The sequence below is a fragment of the Furipterus horrens genome, unplaced genomic scaffold, assembly GCF_987537825.1.
Source record: "Furipterus horrens unplaced genomic scaffold, mFurHor1.1.pri manual_scaffold_1, whole genome shotgun sequence".
Classification (NCBI taxonomy): domain Eukaryota; kingdom Metazoa; phylum Chordata; class Mammalia; order Chiroptera; family Furipteridae; genus Furipterus; species Furipterus horrens.
The window spans coordinates 173,774,069-173,798,108 of NW_028327171.1; the positions used below are offsets into that span (position 1 = coordinate 173,774,069).

The 24,040-nt window shown below is 33.3% G+C and overlaps 1 protein-coding gene across 1 annotated transcript in view; it reads right to left on the reverse strand.

Moving 5' to 3' along the window:
* CWC22 (CWC22 spliceosome associated protein) overlaps positions 1–24,040 on the reverse strand; it is a 49,083-nt gene that overhangs the window by 12,654 nt on the left and 12,389 nt on the right. Inside the window, exons 3-14 of the mRNA XM_090281235.1 lie at positions 20,121–20,188; positions 18,797–18,907; positions 17,362–17,613; positions 13,122–13,250; positions 11,467–11,635; positions 11,028–11,081; positions 9,164–9,299; positions 8,878–9,084; positions 8,730–8,792; positions 5,448–5,549; positions 4,104–4,185; positions 994–1,054 (exon numbers count right to left, since the gene is read on the reverse strand). Of these exons, the coding sequence (XP_090137361.1) occupies positions 994–1,054; positions 4,104–4,185; positions 5,448–5,549; positions 8,730–8,792; positions 8,878–9,084; positions 9,164–9,299; positions 11,028–11,081; positions 11,467–11,635; positions 13,122–13,250; positions 17,362–17,613; positions 18,797–18,907; positions 20,121–20,188 (1,434 nt within the window). The remainder of the gene's footprint in view (positions 1–993; positions 1,055–4,103; positions 4,186–5,447; positions 5,550–8,729; positions 8,793–8,877; positions 9,085–9,163; positions 9,300–11,027; positions 11,082–11,466; positions 11,636–13,121; positions 13,251–17,361; positions 17,614–18,796; positions 18,908–20,120; positions 20,189–24,040) is intronic.

A 24,040-nucleotide genomic window follows, 5' to 3' on the forward strand; every position in this document is an offset into this window, starting at 1 on the left:
ACAACCAACGGGCACGGCTGCATTCCAATAGAATTTTATTTACAAAAATGGGCAGCGACCTGGGCCAGTCTGCTAATCTCTGTAACAGATCATATTTAAAGTCTTAAGACATATGACTTAACAGTTAATGGTAACTTAGCTCAGACAGTTGAGATTTTTTAGACAGACGAGAAACCAAATAGCCTATTATAGTCCGGCATCTCTGCTGGGTCTAGCACATGTACAGCAAGGTGTAAAAAACAAAACCCCAGAAGTGCTGGCTCAGGTTCCAAGGATCTGAAGTCTAGATGGACTGGGAGTAACATAACAATAACACAAATAAAAAAAAAATATCGAAGATAATCTATTTAATACAGTCTTTATTATCCTTGGCATTAGAGATCTACGATAGTCTGAATAGTGAAGTATGTACATACCGAGTTATGAGACTATGAGTCCTATAGGCTAAAAAGGGTCTAATATGTATTGTACGAATTGTTGAATGCCTGACACCTTGCCTGACATAGTATATGCTGAAACACTTTTGTGAATGAATTTTAAAAAATGGTACAGATTTTTCTATACCTAATTAAACAATGTAACGCCATGTATAATGATCTTCATAATTTCTACCCCAAAATAATGCATTAGTCCATAAATGTCCTATTATATTTAAGCTACAATTTGATTTACAGGCAACCACTCAGAAATTCATGTACAGTGTGATGATTCAGAGAGACAGTCTCCCTTTCCCATATCGCATTCCAGCAGCCAATTTAATTCACTGGAAGGAGTAGCATACAAGAAACATGCCAGGTCTCCTAAGTTTTGAGTTATTTTAAATTTTAATTTTTTCATGTTATTTTAAACTTTGATTTATTGTAAATTTCAGAAAATTTACTTTTAAATAATATTTAGTACTAAGATTGTTTCAATTCATGAAACCTATTAACTGTCCTAAATATTTTTATAACTGATATACATATTTCCTAATAGAAAAAAGTATTAACTTACTGTTTGGCTTTCCGGAAATTCCATTTTCAGCAATTTGTGAGCACATTCTTCAAAATCTAAACTGTAGAGATACAACACTCATAACAGTTAGGTTAAAAACTTGGAGCACAGTTAAATTACAGTACTCTTTTATATACAAGAATCTTACTTTACAACAGGGGAGGGGATATGATTGTGGGAGAAGGGGTGGGCTGGGTGGGGGGGAGCAATTGGGGAAAAAGGGACAACTGTAACTGAAAAGCATAATAAAAATTCTATAAAAAAAAGAATCTTACTTTAATAGTTGTTTTAGATACTTTTTAAATTATAATTTTATATTATGTTGTATATATAAAAAAGACATAGCTCTTAACTCTACAATGAACGCAGTAGTGATAACATACTACAATATGGATGGACCTTAAACTATTCTAAGTGAGAAAGGACAGACACACAAGAACACATATACTGTACTAAGATTCTGCTTGTATAAAATGTCCTGAATAGGAAATCCATAGACATAGCAAGTAGACTTCAATTTTTATTACACTACTATATTATTTCTACTTATCTCTAATCCAAGTCAGGAAGTGGTAAAACATGCTCCGGGAGCCCAACATGACATTTAGTGCTTAATCATCATTTTTACAAGTTATCTTGATTCATACCCAAACACAGAGCATCTACATTTTATAAGTATAAAAATAGATAACAACCAAAATCACCTACAGTAAAAAAAACTGCTTTTATCAAACTTTCATTGCATTTAAAGTATCTTTCATATGCTATGCTTCATCTAAGAAAATTATCAAACTCAATGTGAACTCGATTTAGGAATAATGTTAATATATTTGCACTTTCTATAAAATGTTCAAATCCTCATCCTTTTGATAACAAGTAGTATAAAATAATTACCCACTAAACTATAATGAATATGAATTTAATTTTATAGTTCATCTGCATTTCTCAGCTTTTGTTAATAACTGGGTTTCATAAACACAACAGGGTAATAACCCAGGATAATACAATGTAATAGAACTTTTTAAAATACTAAAATGGAAAAAACTTATTTTAGGAAAACTTATTTATCAAGAAAGTGATTTTTAACAGATATTAAACTATATTTAGCACTAAGATTAAAATATTAAAGTGTAGTTGACAAACTTCAATAACATGGCAATGCCAGAAAGTATTTTAAAAGATTTGACTTTTCTAATGTATTATTTCTAAAAATCTGCCTACCCATTTGTCCAGTAAAGATAATACTATAGGTACAGTACTACTATATATTCTATTGTTTTTTTCCCACCAATCATTATATCAGACCACTTGCCCATATCGATAACAACGCTCCATTCGCCTAATTTTCAGTGGTGACATAAACCAGATATTGTGATTGCGCTGAACAGTAAGCTTGTCTCCGTTTTTTTATTTTTTTGCACTGAAACAATTCTGTCAATATGTATTTCTTTAAGAAATATAATAGTGAAAAAGAAGAGTCAAATGGAATGGACACTAAGACCTTGATTCATGTTACTGAAAAAATTCCCATAAAGAGTCAATTTAAATTTCCACTAATATTGTTTATATCTCACTAAAATCATTAGTACTGAGTACTGTTGCTTTAATTAAATAAACCATTTTAGTTGTTTTAATGAATGATAACAGCAGATATTATTGATTTGACTAATAACTAATATTTTTGTTTCATAATCCATTATATGAATCTCCCAACCATATCCTTTAAATACCTTATTATCAGTCTTTGTGTTTCTTTACTAAAGTTTGTATGAGCTTTTAAGTATACTAACCTTTGTCATATTTAAATTATTTTTACTAGGCATTTAGAGGTTGAGAACTTAACAAATACCAATACATAAGGCAGAGTTACTGCAATGAGTACCACTACACGATAGTGGCTGTCACTATGCCTTGATGCTTTAATTTTTAAGTCTTTTGTGTGATCTGGAAATTATTAAGGTTAGGTCAACTTAAAGCAAAACAAAAGAGGTTGCTTTTAAGTAATTATTTAAAGAGCTCCACTGTAACTCTTATAATTGCAGTATTAAAACAATATATCTGCTGTTTACAACTTATTACTGTTGAATTTCTAAAAAGGACATACAAATGAAAAAGGTCAAGTTCTAAGAATAGTTATCTATCACAAAATTTTCTCATCTTCCACTTTAATCCTGCATAAAAAAAATACTTAATAGTTTTTTCTTTCATGTGAAAGGCAAAGCACTAGGTAAGGATAAACCAAAAAATTTCTAACCAATGCTTGCTGTTTAACTTTCCTTTCTGAAAGTGAATCTGAACCAAAAAGTTTTCACAGACTAAAAACAAGATGACTCCTACTTATGAATCACTACTGCTATTACATCATACTAAATGGAAATATACAAAACCTAGTAACAAAGAAAAACAGAGAAAACATTCCTCCTCCAGTGTAAAATGTAAACACTGTGACCACTAAATCAACAGATTGATGCACATACAAAACAACAGATGTAATAAATATTTAACATTTTCATTTACTTTTCTTCGAAACCAAACTCACAGCCTTCAAAGGGAATAGGTTTTGTTTTCATGACATGATAGTTCTTATTTAACACAGCTCAAAAGGGTCCTAAAAACCTTCCTAAGTCTAATTTCTATTTTCATTTATATATATTTCCATCTGAACAACAAATCAGTGTCTGAAAGTTAAAGTAACAGTGCTTCTCTCCTTAGAATTAGAATTAGAAAACAAATTAGAAAGTAATAAAACATTAAATTTCCACTACCCTATTAAACACTGTGCTAGCTCTGTGATATAGTTGTTTTCTGGTTTTAATTAGTTATCTGAAACTATAAGAAATGGCATGGCTAAAACAAACAAACAAAAAAAACCCAACCATTTAATTATGTAACATAGTTAAGACATTCCAAATAAGTAAAGACAATTTGCTTTTGAAGCAAAGAACCAACAACAGGGATCTATCAGCTTGGACTTGGGATAAGGGGAAGCAGCAGGTAGTTTGAGAATCCCTAAAATAGTACCAAGTGTTCTGTCATCATATTCTAAAAATCCCATCTTCTTGCCCATTTGCTATCAAAAGTAAAAAACAGCTGAACTGCAGTTATCTTACCTTGACTGAATAGCAAGATAAATTGTACGACGAAATGAGACTAGATTAATTTCTGTCTTGTCATGAATAGTCACCTTTTGTCCTAAAAGAAACATAACAAAATTATGCAACTACAAAAATAAATGTGAAGAACCTAAATGTATTCTGTATAATAATTTTCGAAATACATTTAGAATCTATGAGTTTAATAACAATAACTTCTTTTCTACAGTGTAAAATAGTTTTTGTAGAATTTAAAGTACCTATTTCAAGTCTTTCGCATGTCTTAATGCATTTTAGTAAGTTTGTTAGCGCCAAAGAGTCCAGAACCAAGTCAGGAAAACTATTTTTGTTTCTGTGTCACCTGCTCATTTAGATACTATAAAAGGCTGCACTCATGATGCTGGGTGGTAAGACATTATTTCTACAGTTCTAAACAGTTTCTTCTCAATTTAAAAGAACTGTAACTTGTGAGTAGAAATATAGTTTCAGAGAACACTGGGATTATCATGACAATGTGTATTTGTCAAAATTTTCTCTTATCTAATGCATGAAAACTTCCCTGTGAAATATTTAACCAGTTTTATTTGAACAGTATTTTCACAGGAAACAAAGAAATTCTAAAGTAAAATTTAGTACATAAATAGTAACGTGTTTTAAATAAGGCAATGGAAAAATTAAACTTATTTTTATAAAATATATTACAGAAGAGCAATTATACTCTAAGACAGAACTAAAAAAAGTACATTATGCCCTAACAGGGAAAGATACTTTTGACATTTTCAAATATGTAACACAAGTAAATAGTGACCAGTGCAGGCATGTTCTGATGTTTAAACTGAGGCTCAACCAAAATAGTGAGCTCATTTCTCTTTGAAATATAATGTAATCAAAACTGAAAAGGAAGAACATTGTGCCCACTTTTGTATAAATATAAATTTTGACCTCTCCAGTCTATTTGGCCAAAATGAAGAGCAAATACCCATTCTCATCTGTTACATTAATGCCAGGGTTACATAAATTATATGCACTGAAATGAATGCAGCTTTTCACGGTTTATAATCAGAGACATAGTATGTCAAATTAAAATTATGCTGATGTTAAAAACAAATTTCCTTGTTTAATACTTTTAGAGCAAGGTTTTCAACCTTGGTGATACTGACATTTTAAGCTGAATAGTACTTGGTTGTGTGTGAGGGGACAGTCTTGTGACTTGTTGGATATTTAACAGCATTCTTAGCCTTTACCTAGGAGATGCCAGTAGCAGCCCTCCCAACCCCACAGACTGAGAACCAATGATTTATAGAATTACAGAATTAATTTCAGAGTATTTTATAGTACTATTTAAATAAGCTATACTTTTACCTTCTTCATCTTCTTCTCCCTCTTCCTCTTCTTCTTCCTCTTCTTCACTACTTTCAGCATCTTGGTCTGTGTTTGAATCACTATCGCCTTCATCAAGGATTTCTAAAAGAACGAAGTAAATTTAGTGAAATATTAACAAGCAAACGATACTCACGCATTTCATTCTGCAAAGGTAATTTTCAGTTCACCGAAATCCACAAAGGTGCAAGTGTTTGTCAACCAGTAAAGATAATTACATAGGCCTCCTGTTGCTGCCTCTGTGGTCAGAGAGCAGTATAACTAATTTGACCAGAGAGCCATATGTCAGTCTTCTGACAGACAGAAAAGTAACCATGAAACAAGGAAAGGATCAAAGTTTCCAAAAGAGCAAGAGCATATTGGAGTAAAAATATTCTTAGTTCATCATCAGAAAGAACAGTCTATTTTCAAAGGGTTGATATAGAAAACAAGAATTTAGACTAAGAATGTTTTTTGAAAGACAAAGAAATAACTGTATAATTTAGCATTCATTTTAAATAAACACCAATGAAATTTTTATTAAAATGTATACCTACTAAAAAGAACATTGCACTCAATCCAAAAGCTTTAAAAGCATTTAAGAAAACTGGTAAAATGAGTACTTCGTTGGATTATCACTTCTTAAAATACAACTCACACCCGGAACTAGGTGAAAATAGTGATGTAAATAAGAGACTATAATAAGGCCAGTCACTATATTAATAGTAAACAAATAACAAAAATTAAAATTATATTTTGTCCAATGATGTGTACTCTATTAGCCTGATAAAAAATTTCACAAACCTGGCTAACACTTTTTTTTTTTTCATTTTTATTATAATCAGAAAATTTATAATAAAAGGTTTGGGGCTAATTCATTTTTAGGAAATTTTTAATGTCTTTCTATTGACTAAGCTGTATAAATGGGAAGCCACATATAATATCTGATATTAGCAGAGAACTTCATACCATGAGGAATAAATCATTTCACAGTCATTCAGCCCTTAGCTGACATACAAATCTCCTCAGGAACACTTCTAACAAATGTAACTTCAAGAAATAATCTGGAGTGTCTAGTTTATTATTACATAACATGGTTTAGACAGACTTTTAAAAGAGGAAACTATTTAGTATTCAATAGCAGGAAGACAGGCACTCCTGCTGTTTTCCCAAATGCTGTCAGACCTAAAACCCAAGTACACCTGAGTCACTCTAAGATGCTAATTACTAAAGCTATGCCCAGTTCCTGCTGTGGTCATTTTTTTTAATGCCAGCTCTAGAACAATTTTTATGAAAGAATGAAGGTCAAATGAATTGTCTAATCATTTACATCATCTTCTCCTCATCTGCTCATTTTAGAAGCTTCTTACTCAATTCACTTAGGCAAAGACAATTGGATTTCATTAAATGAATAAAGCAATGGTTTCCAAGTACGGTCTGTGAGTCCCGGGGGGAGAAGGAGGCGATCACTGACACCTGTCAGGTGGCCTGTCAGGTTAAAACTATTTTCATACTAATACGAAGACATTATCTGCCTTTCGCTGTGAGGACACCTGCAAGGATGGTCCAAAACAAGGAGAGTTCAAACTGCTGCAACCAGAGCACACACGAAAGCATCGCCCTGCACTAGTAGTGCAGCTGTAAGATGATGGCATAGCGCTAAGGAAGAAGATACACAATTATCTGAAAAGACTATTACAGGACTCCTTTCTTTTTGAACTATGCATCTGTGTGAGACTAAATTTTTTTCATATACTCCAATCAAAACAACCTATTGCAACAGACTGAAATCAGAAACAATGAGAATCCAGCTGTTTCCTATTAAGCCAGACATTAAAGGGTACAAAATATAAAAACATGCCATTCTTCTTAAATTTCTTTGTTGTGTAAAGTAACTTTCATAAAAATGTTACATACTAATGGGCACTGGGTTTATTATTGTTACTTTAGCATTTTTTATATTCTCAGTTTTAATTTCTAATAAAGTTAAGTGTTAATAATTATAACCCATATACACAAAAGCTATTTGGAGTCTTCAATAATTTTTAAGAGTTCTTGAGACTAAAGCGTTTAAGGGCAGTAATGAAGAACAGTGCTTCTTTCCTGGCACTGGCCAACTGCCTAGACCATAAAGAAACAAATGGAGAACTTCTAAGTTAAAAAAAAAAAAAATCATAAAAGATATAATAAATAATTAATAAAACCATTTAGCATGTTTTAGGAAAACTAGAAAAAGAAGTTCATAAGAAAAAAAGAAAATAGGTCTAAGGAGTTCTCCATGTTTGGAAACATTTAGTTTCTGGCTGATGCACTAAAACACCCTGAAGAAATCAACATCTAAGAAGAGAAACCAATTTATTGTACCATATTTTTAGAATGATATATGGAAATGGAAAGCATCTTACACCCTTATTCTCCACTTCAACATTTCACTTCTAAGAACGACTGAAGTACAGAGTGCAGGCAGTGACGTCACTCTAGGTCTCTGCTCTCCCTTCCTAGGAGCTTTCAGAGCAGTGAGTACTCTCAGGTGAAATCACAGGTCAGGAAAATAAATCCATAAAGTCATCATATATTTATAATATATAAAGAAATATAATTATCATATAAATATAATTATGTAAGTAGCACTGAACATTAGTTTTAGAACAAAAATGATACAAATGTGAAAAAAATATCACTGTATAAATACTTGCTGTGTGACAATATTAAAGCACTGTGTCTTATTTGTCTTTATACAAACAAGGAACATTTACTCTTAATCAAACAAGTAACTTTTTCTATGTCACTTAGCTAGTAATGGCAAAGACAAAATACAAACGAGTTTGTCCAAAGTTAATGCTTAAAATATATTAATAGTGTACAAATAATAATTACCAATTTATTAGCACTGATAGCTAACACTGTGATTGATGTTATCAGAAGGCTATCAACATAGCGTTTAATGAATATTAAATTAGATGTCATTTAAAGCAGTAAGTGGTAGTGCAATTAAAGTCCACTAGAAATACATGAATGTTTCTTAAGAGGGATAAAACTTAAGGGTTGCATAACTGAAACACAGGGAAAGAGAGTAAAATTATGTAAATAATTTAGAATGAAGTGATACCATGGATAACAACTAGACTGAAAAATAACGCATGCAAAAACCAGTGATGAGCACAACTTCAATAAGAGCAGAGATTTTATTAGGTCAGCAGTGATCTATACCTTTTTACCATATTATGTAACTACAAAATTGCTTCTACTTATCCAAAATAAATCATTTAATAAAATTCAACATACCCTTCTTAATAGCTTTGTATTTCTCTTCATTCTCCATGAAATTAGGATCCATTTTGAAAACATCTTAAAAAAAGAAATTCAAAGTTTAAGTGTTTATTTTCTACATTTACATTTGTTGGTGTCCTTCCCAATCATCACCCTGACTCACTAAGAACATCTTCTGGATTATAGTCATCTTCCAGAGGGAGCATATGGGTGAACTGATCTTCTTCTTCCACTAAGTCAAGTCCTTCTAGGATAACAGGGTGGTCCTTGAAGCCATCCTTCCTTACAGCAAACATCACTTCAATCATATACTGAACTCTTTTGTCAATTTCAGACTCATGGAGGATATTTCGAAGACGTTCAAATATAGCTAAACGGAAAGAAAAGAAGCAATGTATATTATAATACTCAAACAAAACCTCAGTATCAAAACAAGAATGTAAACTTACCATTGATTCCTCTTGGTGACACCTGTGTTAATTTGAGGCCACATTCCTTGAGAAAACCAATAGCTACTTCAACACTATCATCTGTTGGTCTTTCCAGGAGCAAAGTAAGCATCTCTAAGCATAAAACTTCATGTGCCTTAAATAAAATAAAGACATACGGAATAGAGAAAATGTGTACACACACACACACACACACACACACACACATCTACTATTGAGAGTAATTTTGAAAGTTAGTAAATCTGCATTTTTCAGTGATATGATTGCCAAAGTTTTATAATGTACATAAAAATACTGCAAATACAAAATAAAATTTATTTTTTCATTTTCATTATGCATCCATTAAGAATTTGACTTATCTTCAGAAGAAATATTCTTATATATAAAAAATATAATATACATTATCGACAGGAAATGCAATAATTAACCTCAAAATATAAGTTAAGAATCATGACTAATTTTTAATTTGAGATATTTTCATAGTCATTATATGATGATAGTAATTCTCCATGAGCACAAATCTTTATATCCATTTTCCAATTCATTCTATCAGCAACTGTTAGGTAGAAAAATTACATAATTATTTTATCAGAAAATATCTTAGATCTGGTATGCAATGACAGTTTTGAATGTACACCCCATCCTCTTTTTATTTCCCTTCTACTAAACTATTTGCACTGGCCACATTAAAAAATTTACACTTATAAACAATGCCTCATAGAATTGTAATAAAATCCTACTGGGAGGCTTTACTATGAAATAAAAAGAACTAGGAAGCATGTTCAAAACGACCATACATAAAAGTCTTTCTGAAGTCAGATACTTAAGATGGGAGGGAAGAAGTCTCAATCTCAGCTCAGGAAAATTAACTTTTTTACATTGAGCCCAAGATGAAAAACACACACTAGCTTCTTGGAGAGGGAGGCAAACAGTCTTATAAGTGACAAGAAAATACTGTCCTGTACCATAGTTGGGAAGATCTAAAACATTTATCATTTTAATTGTTTTCTGGCAATGCCCAAAGTATCTCCAATGTAAGTAAAATATACATTCAAAAACTGAAACATATAGCTGTGCTGATACAAACATGTAAAGTTTTCATAGTCTTAATCAGCAAGTTACATTGTTATGAGTAATTAGGGTAAAATCTAAAAGGTTTCTAACTATAAACACTAAAACAATTCTATGCAAGAAGGAATTAAAATGATATTTAATGTTAGTGAATTAAGATTAAGTATGACTTCAAAATTTCTCTTTTTATAGATATATAATATATTGAAAGAAACCTTTGAATATGAACAAGAGAAATTTTACTGTTTTCAAGTTAAACAGAGCTGAATCAAAATTCTCAAATGGTGACTGAACACAAAATAAACATAAAAACTGAATAAAAAGAAAATTATTTGTACTTAAAACTGATTAAAATTATAATCTGCAATACTTTATAAACTGATTCTATGAATATAAGGCTATATGCACTAATGTAGTTTCAGGAACCACGGTTTTTAAGTCAGACACTTAGTTTCTCATGAATACCATGTACAGGGAAAAAAAGTGGAATAGATACCAACTCTATTGCTTTATAAAAACAAATTCAGTTAATTTCTCTAAAAAAAAAAAATGATTTGTAGTAAAGTAACCATACAGAGAATTAAGAGATCGATCTGATAAAACACTGTCTGGTTCTTCCTCATATTAAAGAATATTAAAGGTATTTATTATAGTTTTAAAACTAAAATATTACCAAGGTAAGTTTCCCAAGGACTATAAAATCAAAACAAAAACAGAAATGTGTCACTGAAGTGCATCAAGCCTGTGGTCTAATGTCACAAAAAGGCACTAAGCCTTAAAAATAATTACTTACCACGTTTTGGTTAATAAGATGTGCCACAAATTTTGAAGCAGTCAGACAAAGTTGCTGAAAAGTGAAGGTAGAGAAAGTTAATCTATAAACTAAAACCGATTTTCATTTATCTACAAAATCTACAGCTTACTTACACACTCTATTTAAATATGTAACACATAAGATAATTTTCACATCAAAATTAAATAGTAAGAAATATATGCGAAAGAATGCCATATCTGGCAAATTAGTTATAATTCTACAGCTGTAGCCATCATTTTTGTGGCTCATCATTTTAGTGGCCACAGATATTTAATAGAATACAGGAAAGTTCTCATGAAATATGCAGTTTTAAAAAATAATTCCTACATCGAAATCAACACTGCCCACTATTGCTGACACTGACTTTTTAGTCTGTCCTTATGTGGCAGTCTACTATTCATAAGCCCATCATAAATACCTTATCATTTCTTCGATAGCCTTTTCGAAAATTAAGAATTAACCTCTTGAGGATTAATTCTCCAATTTGTGGAAATTTTGAGTTGATAATCGCAACTAATGCTGCATATACATGGGTGAAGATCGGAGAAGCACTCTGTGCTTGCAAAACAGATCTGGACAACAGGCCTCTGTTAAAAAAAAAGAAAAAGTCAACAATAATCACCAATTTAATTAAAAGAATAAATACCTCATTTAAAATCCAGTAATACTACTCCTCTGTAAATAATCACAAATGCTAAATCAGGAATAAATTTATACCACTTTATCTAGGATAAGAGTTTGTCTTCCTAATAAATAAAAATGGGTTTTGAGAAAATAAACTTCAATTTGTGCGTTCATAAAACAGATTTTACCACAATATTTTCTTCAAATTTTTTTCTTGAAATATAATTTCTCTTTCCCAGTTTAATTGTTATATCTGGTCACTAATTTGAGTCTTTTAAACTACTTAGAAATAATTAAACATTTTCAAAACAGTGAAAGCAAAAAAGGTCTGCTTCAAAAACACTAAGTTAAAACAATGTAAGATTTCCACCTTCGGTCTATTATTTTGCATAAAATTATGTGGTTAAAGACAAGTGTGGGTTGTTTCCGTCCTTAAGCTTATTTTCAGTGAAATAAAAATGAAGATCTGGAAAACTCATATGAAAGATAAAGACAATCAAAGCGCTACAAGAATAATGCTGAAATAGTGACAGAAAAATAAAAGGTTCTCCTTTAATTCATTTTGAAATAAACATGTTTCTATATGCATTTGATAAGGAGAGAGATTCAAAGTAGGCTAAATAGTTATTTTTAACAATATAATGACAAATAATTATTGGACTGCCAAAGGCAAGAAAACATTCTTAACAGTTCTTACATTTAGGTGTGACAACTAAATACTTAAAGAGTAGAAAATGAGAAAAGAGAACTCTACTAATAAATTATAAGATCTTAAGCAATCCACATAACTTCTCTAAGTCTGCTTCTTTCTCAATAAAATAAAAGCTCTACCAACTTTTGAGAACAGTGGCTGCCTCTGTATACCCCAACATGCTACAACTGACTTTATGTCCCCAATGTTTTTTGAGAAAAGAAACCAGGGTCCTGCAAAATGACACGGGAAAATAGCCTTCAGATTTTCACATAAGTAGACCAAATACAGGATATCTCTATTTCCTGACCCTTTTAAACATCACAATTACTTAAAACCACATGAGAATGCTAAGTCATTCTCTTCTGTTTTTCTAAAATTTATTACTGATCTTCCTCGTTTCTTTCACATTATCACTGTGCTTTCATTAGAAATGAAACTGGTCTGAGGTCATACATATAAAAAAATATTCACTATTCCTCATAAGTTTAAATTACTGGAAGTATTCAGTAAATAAATGTCTGCAAAAATCATTACATCATATCAAAGTTTCTTCAAAAAGCAAAAACTTCATACAATCTCTAATAGTGAAGTACAGGTTGTTAATAGCTTAAATTTTTACAAAAATGGCATTTTAAATATTCTCAACTATCTTGAAATAAAATAGCATAATACATCAGTGATGACTGTTCATGTACATTTTATGTTCCTTTAACAAACTAATATGCAATACAACAAATAAAATAGCTGATACTTACCTTCCTCTAACTATATTTTCTTGAAGAAGTTCTTGAATAATAATTCCTATATTAGAAATGTTGACTTTGTTGATAAGACCATTGATTGACTTTTTTAGGGCTTCCCAGCTCATCCTCTGGTATGCTAAGCTAAAAAGAATATATTTTAATAAAGATTAAAACTTGGCCAACAATCACAATAATAAGAGGTTATAAATAAGAACATAAAAAATACTCAGTTCCTTTATTTTTTACATGATTTTCATATAACCCCCAAATGCAGCAAACTATTACTAAATAACCACACTACTGTATTTTAAGCTATTTGATTTTTATGTACATATAATGCTTATATACATACTGCTTCCCTTTAATAACATAGGACTACTAAGGATATGTAAGCATAATCTTTTGTTCTTATGATCACGTATATTGCAATTTACATTTAATTCATATCGGTCAGATTCAATACATGCTTATTTTACATTATTACACTTCATTCAAACTTGCCTCTAAAGAAAACATTTTAAAATAAAAGCTATTAATTTTTTATTTTAAATTATTATCTGAAACAGCCACATATAAGCCATAAAAAGGAAATTTTTATTATGTCCCTTTCGGTAAAAGCATGACAGAGAAAAAAATTAAATGTTTTAAACTACAACATAAAGAAATAATAAGGGACTTCCGGCCAAGATGGAGGCTTAGACGGACACGCTAGGTCTCCCTCTACAACTATAGTGGAATACAACTACTTTAAAACGAAGGATAACTAGAAATTCCAGAAAATAAAGCTACACGGAAGCCCAACATATGAAGTTATAAACCAGCGGTGCCATTTGGGCAGGTAAGAGTTAAAGAAGGCAAAGCTGTTTGCGGAGCGGCGGGGCGGGGCGGCGAAAAATCCTGGAGGTAATCAAGCCCCTGGCGTGCGCGACTCCAATCAAGCCCCTGGCTTGCGCGACTCGCGACTCCGGGCGCTGGGGAGCAGCCGCAGCATCGCCTTGATCCAGGTCTCCTAGCTGAATAACTGTGTGAATCCATCTTGGACCCCCCGCCCCCACAGAAAGCACCACAGGGCTGCGAAATAGGTCGAGGACAGGCAGGCGCCGGCGGTCGCTGATTTGTGACGCGGACGCAGGCACTGCCCCCTGCCCCCGACAGCCGGCCCAGGAAAACAAAACGCATCTGTCAAAATGAGGCAGGCAACTATAGAGATCCCGGTAACACAACTCACCAGGCAGCAGATAGAGAACCTGACAGATGAACAGATAAGAAACCTGTCAGAGGCTCAGTTCTGGGCCATTGTCATCAGGTGGCTTACAGAATTCACAAAAGAGCAGGAAAAAGATATGAAAGAAGCGAAAAACTTTCATAACGAAAGGAACAAAACCACATACGAGACAGATGGTGAGGAATCCAGAGTCCATTTCAACAAACTGGAATATGGAGAAGGAACAAGCAGTCAACCAATGCAGCGAGAGGAAATGGCAAGCAACAATGAGAGGATCAGAAACCTCTGGGACAGCTATAAAAGGCCCAACATAAGAATCATTGGTTTGCCAGAGAATGAGGAAGATGAACTAGAACTTGAAAAATTGAGTGAAAATATAATAAAGGAGAACTTCCCAGACTTGGGGAAGGGAATAGACTTGCAGATCCAGGAAGCAAGGAGAGTTCCCAAGAGACTGGACCCAGGGAGAACCACTCCAAGACACATTATAATCAAAATGTCAAAAATTAAAGATAAAGAGAGAATCTTAAAAGCAGCAAGAGAGAAGAAAAGAATTATGTACAAAGGGGTCCCAATTAGACTATCAGCTGACTTCTCAAGGGAGACCCTGCAGGCAAGAAGGGACTGGCAAGAAATATTCAAAGTAATGAAAATCCAAAACCTACAACCACGAATACTCTATCCAGCGAAATTGTCATTCAGAATAGAAGGACAGAGAAAGTGTTTCCAGGACAAAATAAAACTGAAAGAGTTCATTAGATCCAAACCACTGTTATATGAGAAGTTAAAGGGACTGGTTTAAAAAACAGAAGCTAGGGAGATGAAACAAAGGCAAACGAAACAGGCAACGAGAATGGAAAAGGAACTGTGGGTAAGGGAAACATAGTGGGGGGAGGCCAACAGGGAGGGGGAGTGGGGAGAGGGAGGGAGATGATATAGGAATTGGGGATCATGGTAGGAGGGAATGGAATAGACGGAGAGAGGTTGGGAGGAACTGTAAGCACAACTAATGGACATAATCTAAAAGGGGGGGACAACTGGAGGGAGGGGGCCACCGGGTGGAGGGGAGCAGAGGGAAGGGAAAGGGGCACAAATGTAATATTTTAATCAATAAAACACATTAAATCTGAAAAAAAAAAAAAGAAATAATAATTATAGGAAAAAGGGAAAGTCATATGAAATCATGAGGGTGAAACACTTTTAAATATTTTAAAGAACATCTCTACATTTATGTAATAGTTCCATAGCTATGCCAGCTGAATGTTATATAGTTAAACTCTTTTCAACTAAGATCTTAGGTAAATTCTTTAGCCTAATTCGGTTTCTTTGTTTGAGTGTGATGATGTTGAAAACCTTTTAATTTTAAAGCTCTAAAATTCGATTGCTTTTATAATTATTTCTCTGTGAGATATGATTTCAGATGTAGCCTTAATTTTTTTCTTACATATCGCTCTCTGATGAAGCTGATATTTTTTGGAATAATATATACAAATACACTGGTTTACAAAGAATAGCAATACTACTGAAATAGTTTTTAAAACATGAAAAGAACAACAGTTTGATATAGTATTCTCTGTGCTTCTGAACACATTAAATAACAAGTAGTGGTAGGCCTAATAACGTTATCTTCCAGGAATCTACTTAAAATTTCATATTCTGCTGATGCTGTCTACTTTATTCATAAAAAGATTTGGATTAACAATGTTTCTGGTCTTTTACAATCAGGATTGCTTTGGACTAGACTGGAGGCAGTAAATTCTTCTCACTAATGCTGTCACTACTGCTTGCTACAAGAGCAAAAAGCCTACATGATCATGAAGCTCCCACAAACCAGAAACCATTTCCAAATCCCTTCTCAACATCACAAACCAAGCATCACTACCAAGTGTTGGAATATGGCACATAAAGAGAAACTTACCAGTTTTAAATTCAATGTCATCTAATGTCCCTTTCTAGAACATATCTTTTATTTTAATTTACTTCAAATCTTTACACTTTATTTTACATAAATGACATTTCTATATTAAGCTCATTCTTTAAACAAAGTTAATTTCGTTTATTGCCACTGAAATACCCATGAAAGACGCAGGAATACTCTCTCGGCTCACCCAGAATCTCTTTTTCTTAAAGTATAAGCTATCTTCTAGCCCAATCTTTTTACTAACTACCTGGCAATTGAAAGACCATTTCTGTCTTGAACCATAGTTGTCCTAGACATTATTTCTTTCCATTAGAGAAAAAGGTCTTGAAAACTTAGCTGCACTTTTCCTATATAATGCCTCAACATCCCAATTATTTTGAAAGGGAATGAAAGGTATTTTGAGTGAGAATATTCATATACGAATTTTGATTCTTTGCCTTAGTGTAGTAACACATTATAGTCTAAGATGTTATGGTCTAAGAAAAGGAAGGAGAATAGAAAATTCTCAACTTAGTTTCATGGATTACTACAGGGGTTGGCAAACGACATCCATGAGCAAAACGCGGCTCATGGCCTGTTTCTGTAAATAAAGCTTTATTGAAAAAAAAGCTACTCATCTGTTTACATATTATCTATGGCTGTTTTCCCAACAGATTTGAGTAGCTGCAACAGAGATAGAATAACAAACAAAGCTTTAAATGTTGACTATCTGGCCTTTTCCAGAAAAAGTATACCAACTCCTGGTTTGGTAAAAGTGAGAAGATTCATTTTAGATCAAAAATATCAATACTCTTGTATATCCAGGAAAAATAGACATTAATTATATGCAAGCATGCAACTATGAAAGAAATAACATAAAAGTCTTTCCTCCAATTTTTAAATTCATAGAAGTAAAAAAAAATAAAGTTATGAGCTAATATCAGGGCAAATAGTGTGAAAGCTTCAATGGAGCTTATAGAGTAAAGAAGTCGAATTTGAGGGCTCTATCACCATGGACCAATGCAAATTCTCAACATCCAAGGTTAATTAGACCATACTTGATTTTTTTTTTTTTTTTTTCCAACGAGGGTATCTTTGCCTTGGATACTTATGTGATATCAACATACCTGTTTTTGTCTGTAATCTGTTCCTGCATCATCCTGAGCTTTGCAGGAGGAATATATGCTCCACCAGTACGAGTAAGGAGAGGATCCAGTTCATCTTTCTTCTTCTTTGCAGTAGGTTCATCCTGAGCAGAGGAACTCTGGGTTACCGATGGTTCTGGGCTTCTTCTCCTGGGAGATGGGGATTTCCGGGACCGTTTCCGATCCACGTCTCTTTCTCTTTCTCTTTCTCTGCGTTTTTCATGGTCCCTACTTCTGTAACATCAAATTTTTGAAAATGCAGAAAAGACAACATAAAATCCATTCTTAAATTTATTTCTGCATACCAAATGTGTGAAATCCTAAGTGGGCCCCAGAAATTCAGACATGGAAAAGTGGTTTGGAATGTTGAAAGTGCTTTGCAGAGAAAATATAACTTAAATTAGGCCTTCAATGTTTGACAGAATTTATATTGAGGGCAAGAAGGAGAGGAGGGAGTGGGAAGGAGACTGGCTTTCTGCAAGCAGAAAAAGACAGAATAACTGCTGAAAAACTGAGCAAATGTGTTCAGGCCAGAATAAAAAGAACAGGACAGAAACAATAAAGAGTCATGTGTAATGATGGTTAAAAGGACGAGTTCGAGTCATAGTGAAATCTTAGAAGACAAGCAACACATTAACTTTTTAAATTAGAGGAATCATTACTAGTTTCTGAGTGGGATAGTGACATGAAAACAGTGTTTTAAGAAGACAGATTGGCCTGTGATATAGATGATGAACTATATAAAAGAGAAACCAGAGTTTATTTTCAACAGTGACAATTTAAGTGGAAGACTATTGTAAAAAAAGTAACATTTGAAATTATTCTTGATATGATTGGTATTTTTATTAGAAATCTCAGGATATCAGAAATCCCTGTATATTTGAGTCAGTTTTCAAAGAAAATCAACCATTTCCTAGCGACAATTACTCTTCTCTACTAATACAGGTGAGTATTCTTTCTTAATCTACCACTTTTAAAACAATCAGAATATTGTTCTCTGAAACTATCAAAAGCCAACAAAACAGGATAAATCCTTGTTTTTTGTTACCTTTCCCTAGAGAAGAGTTTGTCCACTTAGTTGTTTTTTTTAAATATCTATACTGCCTTGGAAACTCAGATCATTCTGCTTATGCTCTGTGCAGCCATGAATTATATAAATACAGTAAGTAAAATCAGTTTCATATTATCATTATATATATATATATATATATGTAATTTATTAATTATAAGAGAGAAAGGGAGGGAATCACTGATTTGTTGTGCCACTTACTTACGGATTCATCGGTTGCTTCTTGTATGTGCCTTGACCAGAGAGCAAACCCACAACCTTGGCATATTGGGACAACACTCTAAGCAACTGAGCTATCTGACCAGGGCCAAATACACATTTTCTATAGTTAAAATTTTCAATACTAACCGTGACTCCATGCTACCATCGTAAGAACGTCCTCTTCTTGAGCGCTCATAGTCTGACCTGCTGTAATCGAAGTGATCTCTGTCCCGAGGGGATCTTTCGTGGTCTGCATATCTAACCACAGAAAATAAGAAAACCAAAGTTGAAAACAACTGTATTTACGAAAGTCATACACTGGTAATGTAAAACAATTCTATGACTGAAAATGTCTTAGCAAATTGTTTTTAACAGAAGTCCATTTTTGACACCGATTTATTCAGTCTTAATTATAAAAGATTTCAGTTTGTATACCACAAAACGACTGCTGGAATTCACTTAACCAAACTTCTCATCCTGATTCACACTGTCCTTAGTAAAAGATATATATCTAGATATCATATATAGTTAGCATGAAGAATATCCTGCAAATGACTTCTTTTGCTTAGTCTATATTTACTCATTTTATCAAAACACTGAACAAATGAGACCAGGGTCATCAAGTGGTCTCTATAAAAACCAGTTTAATTCCACTCCAAAAGACTTTATTAGCTATTAATCTTGAAACCGCATTTTTGGATAGAGGTCACAATGAATTGAAATTACAAGCAAACAAGGATGAATAGTGTAAGATCTGCTATTTGAATCTTAGAAGTCAGTAAAATCAGAGAAACTCAAGAGAAGTTAAATACACACGCACATAATAAAAACATATAGTAACATACCTATACTGTATTTTATATACATGCCTATAATTAATTTATATGCATATATAGACCTATGTGTGTGTTTTTGTGTGTAGGTGACTGATGAAAGATAATAAGCAGTTGCAAACCATGGCAATTAATCTGTCCATTAAGCAAAGGTTTTTAGAGACAACAGAATGGAATAAGAAGACAGTACATATGAAGTGAGAAAGAGATTATAGAGATGAAAGAAAGTTTATAGAGGGTGCTTTTCCCTTCATTAATTTTTAATGGTCTCAGTTTACTAAGTGAAATAACTGAAGTCCCATATGAATGCATGATGAATATAATGGTAATACTTCTGGATTTTTGATCTTAACATGATTATGATAAAATATACAAAAAAAAAATACTATTTAGTATTGAAGATACTAAAATTCTTCCCTCTCACTTAAAAAAAATTATTTAAAATCTAGAATTATTTACTATAAAGTCCTAGAACAGTCAATAATGATTTGTCCTCAAGCCCATTCAACTAAAGTTCTTTATAAAACCATAAAAAAAAAAAGCTTTTCACACTAAAATTAGAAACCTAAGAGCTAAGTAATGTCTTAAGCTTATTATAAAATACTTAAATTGAATTCATAATACATAAAGCTGTTTACCTGTCCTCTGGAAAGAAGTTCCTCTGATATGAATTACTGTTTTCCCTTCTGTCATGACCTGAAGAATGCTTTCAAAGGCAAAAAAAAAAAAAAAAAAAAAAAAAGAGAGAAAGCATTAAAAATTGTTAAAAAACACAAGACAATGAAATATATATCTCAGACAATTGGGAGTGCTTTAGAAATTACTTTAAAAGTATTTTTTTAAAACTGTTCTCACAATGGAGCAAATAACCTTTTTAACTAAAGTAGATAAAAATATTTTTCAAATTTTCAAAGCCACTTAGCTGATATTTTATTCCTATATAAATTATAAACTTATAGACCACCATTTTTATAGACATCTCCTGCTAAAAAATACGATAAAGCTTTCTTTTGGTAAATACGAAGCCAAGGGCCAGATATTTTCTGACAAGAGCTCGCTTTTGTGGTTATGCCCAAGTCTTAATACTGAACTTATCTCCTGGTTTCTTTGGCTTATAATAACCACAAATTTAGCCCAGGTTAAACAATCTAGGTAAAATAAATGGCTATTAGAAACAAACTTTAATATATTTAGGAAATTCATTTTTGTTTTCTGCAAACATTATTTGAATGTCTGATACGTATGGCACTACATTAGCTCTAAGGATTTGAAAGATTTAACTCGAAAGATACAGCTCCTACATCAAATCTTTTGAAAAAGAACAGACATACAAATAACTTCAATATAACATGAGACTGAAGAGACATGTCACATGAGACGAGACATAAAGCATCCAGTTTGAGAACATATCCTAATTTAAAAATTTATACCACTGGTCAATATTTATATTGATATGTTTTTTTTTAAAAATTAAAATAATTTTAATTATCCTAGGAAAAACAGTACATTTTTAAAAGTATCTTAATCTTAACATCTGAGAAAAAGTAAAACCAATAATGAGTAACTCGTTTTGTATACTTGCATCCTTGCCTCCTTAATGGGAAAAAGGTACATTTAAAAATAGAAAACTATACTGCATAGAAATGTAAACAATTGTTCAAACTTCCCCTTATTTTGATTATCTAATTAACAGAAGCTTGAGTCTAACATTATCACAAATAAATTCCCAAACAGTCTCATTAACTATTGAATTTTTTAAAATAGTGTACACAAACCACTCACCTATGTAAGTGAATTAGCATGTGAATAGTTTCAATTTACAGTAGCCAGTTAGGCTGTTATTTTACACTCAATGCAACCATTTTAAAACCCTGTTTCTAATGTATATAAGAAAGTTTTAAAATTATTTCACTTAGCAACACAATGAAATAGAAATATTCAACATTTATACATAGGTTTCCATAAAACCTGACTTCAATATTTTAAACCAAATATAAAGCACAAGATTCAATCAATTCATGGTAACATCAAACATAGCATATACTGATGATATACTATAATTCATAGCCCTTCCTGTGTAGACACTCTGGAGGATAAAAAGATAGGAATAACCTTAAGGAATTTATGATTTTATAGGAAAAAGATGGTTATAAAGATTTCCACAATTATATATATCAGATCATACGCTCTTGAGAGAGAGGAAGAAAGAGGGAGGAGGAGGGGAGGGGAAGAAAAAAAGAAAAGGAGAAAGAGACAATAAAACTGCAAAGTCTACTGTTTTTTTTTTTTTTTTTTTACAAGGCAGTGCAATTATTTTGATTACATTAGGGAGCTGGCCTCAATTCTGTGCTAATGATCTTTCACACATTTCTGCAACATCTGTTGCGAGCAAGAGGGAGAAACCAAAAATATTGAAGTCATGAATCAGAATTTTGGAAATACGATCAAGTTAACAGATGACTGGCACAAACAGTTAAGTGCTAGCAGGACAGCCTGAATACGCCACAATCACTATGGTATAGAGAGTACTGAGGGATGACAGTGGGTAAGGGGGACCTGAACTGGGCTTTGGTGGCTGAACAGGATTTCTCTAAGCTAAATATCATTTTCAGGTGTGATTCAAATAATAATAACCATAATTTCATTTATCATAGAGTTTAGATTATAAATTAGAGCAGTAGTTGAAAATAACATATTGTCAAAATTACTGTTAAAAATTCTCTAAATTGTTCATCTAGCAAAACAAATATGGTACACCATGTAACGACTTGTAGTCTCTAATTACAAGGAGGCGAGTAAAGCAGGGATCCTGAGTCCAGAGGCTCTGAGCATCCATTAGGTTCAGGGAGCAAATCTTCAAGAGCAAGGGACAGGAGGGGCTGAAGGAGGTGGGTAGCTTGCTTCTAGCCACACATGGAAGCTACAGTAAGACTCAATGGAAAAACAAGGGATCCTCAGCTCAGGCCTCTTGAACCATAGATGAGTCCTCAGAACATCAAGGGAAGAGCTGAGCTTCACCCGAGGTAAGACTGGGCCCAATCCCAGTAGTGGACCTGCTTGTGGCTGGCAAGATATAGAGAGGGAGGCAGACTAAACTGAGAACTGGGCCCTAGCCAGCTAGCTCAGCTGGTTAGTGCATCATCTCAATATGCCAAGATTGCAGGTTTGATGCCCAGTCAGGGCACACACAAAAACAACCAATGAATGCATAAATAAGTGGAACAAAGCAATGTTTTTCTTTCTCTCTCTTAAGTTAATAAAATAAACATTTAAAAAAATAAACTGAGAACTGACTGAGAGGCCCAAGCTACTACGAAGTGTAAGTGTAAGGGATGTGCTGACTGAAGACACCTGCTTCTAGGCAGAGGAACATGAGAGGGAAAGGAGGAGAAGCACAGTCTAAGAGGAACAGGAAGAAGACTCAGAGAGACTAATTACTCCTCCTTCTGTATAAATGGTATCAGTCTATATCTCAGTGCTCTACTCTAACAAGGCTCACTCAAGAGTCAGTTCCACACAAGGTCTTCTTCTTGTGTTCCCAGCTCCTAATACAGTCTGCCACTTACTAGGCCCACAGTTAATTAATCAATCAATTACTTGAATGCCAGTGGATCAATGAGTACAAGTCCCAAAAAGGCAGATTTCAGAACATACAAAAGTTACCTACTAACAGACGGGGACAGCTTCAGAGATGGTGAGCCTCGAGCCAAAGGAGGTATGTAAGCACAGGTGGGATGTCTACCTAGCAGGGAGGCTGGAGAATGTATCTTCTCGTGATTGAAAGAATTTAGAAATGCTGGCAGCAGAGCCTGCTTCAGTCTGTAAGTCTATCAGTTCAGTTTATTAAGCACTTACCATGCACCAGGGCCTCTACCTGCTGCCTGCTGTTAAGGAGCTCACAGTCCACTGGTTCTCTGCCAAGAAGGAGGTTTATGGGTACAGAGTGCGTGGAGGAGAGGGAAGGAGAAGTGCCTAGACTTATAATTAAATAAAAAATACACCTTCCTCTTTAATGACTCTGAGACCCAGGAAATGATGTGCCGGCTTGTAGATCCATGAAGTTGAAAAAAAAAAAGGAAGTAGAATGGTTTGCTCTTCCACTAAGTCCACGGCAGAGAAACAGTTCTGAAAGCAGCTGGAGTTACTGACCTACTATTACTCAGCCCTCATCTCCTACTATGCTCCCCTTTTCATAAACTGCTCCGGCCACACTAGACTCTGCATTTGTACTTGCTATTCCCTCTGCCTGGCACACGCTTCCCCCAGACATCTGCATGGCTAACTTCCTCATATCTTTTAAGTCTCTGCTTAAATGGCTAACTTTTCAATGGATCTTCCCTATTAAAAATTGCAACCTCCAATGCTACTGATCAATCTTACCCTATTTCTTTTCTTCATAGCACAAGTCTAGCACTCAACACTCTAACATACTATGTAATTTACTTATGTTTTAAGTTTATGATTTATTTTCTGTCTCTCCCCACTGGAATGCAAACTCCATGAGAGCAAGGATTCCTGTTTTGTTCACCCTTTTACCCAAAGTAGTTAGAATAGTCAC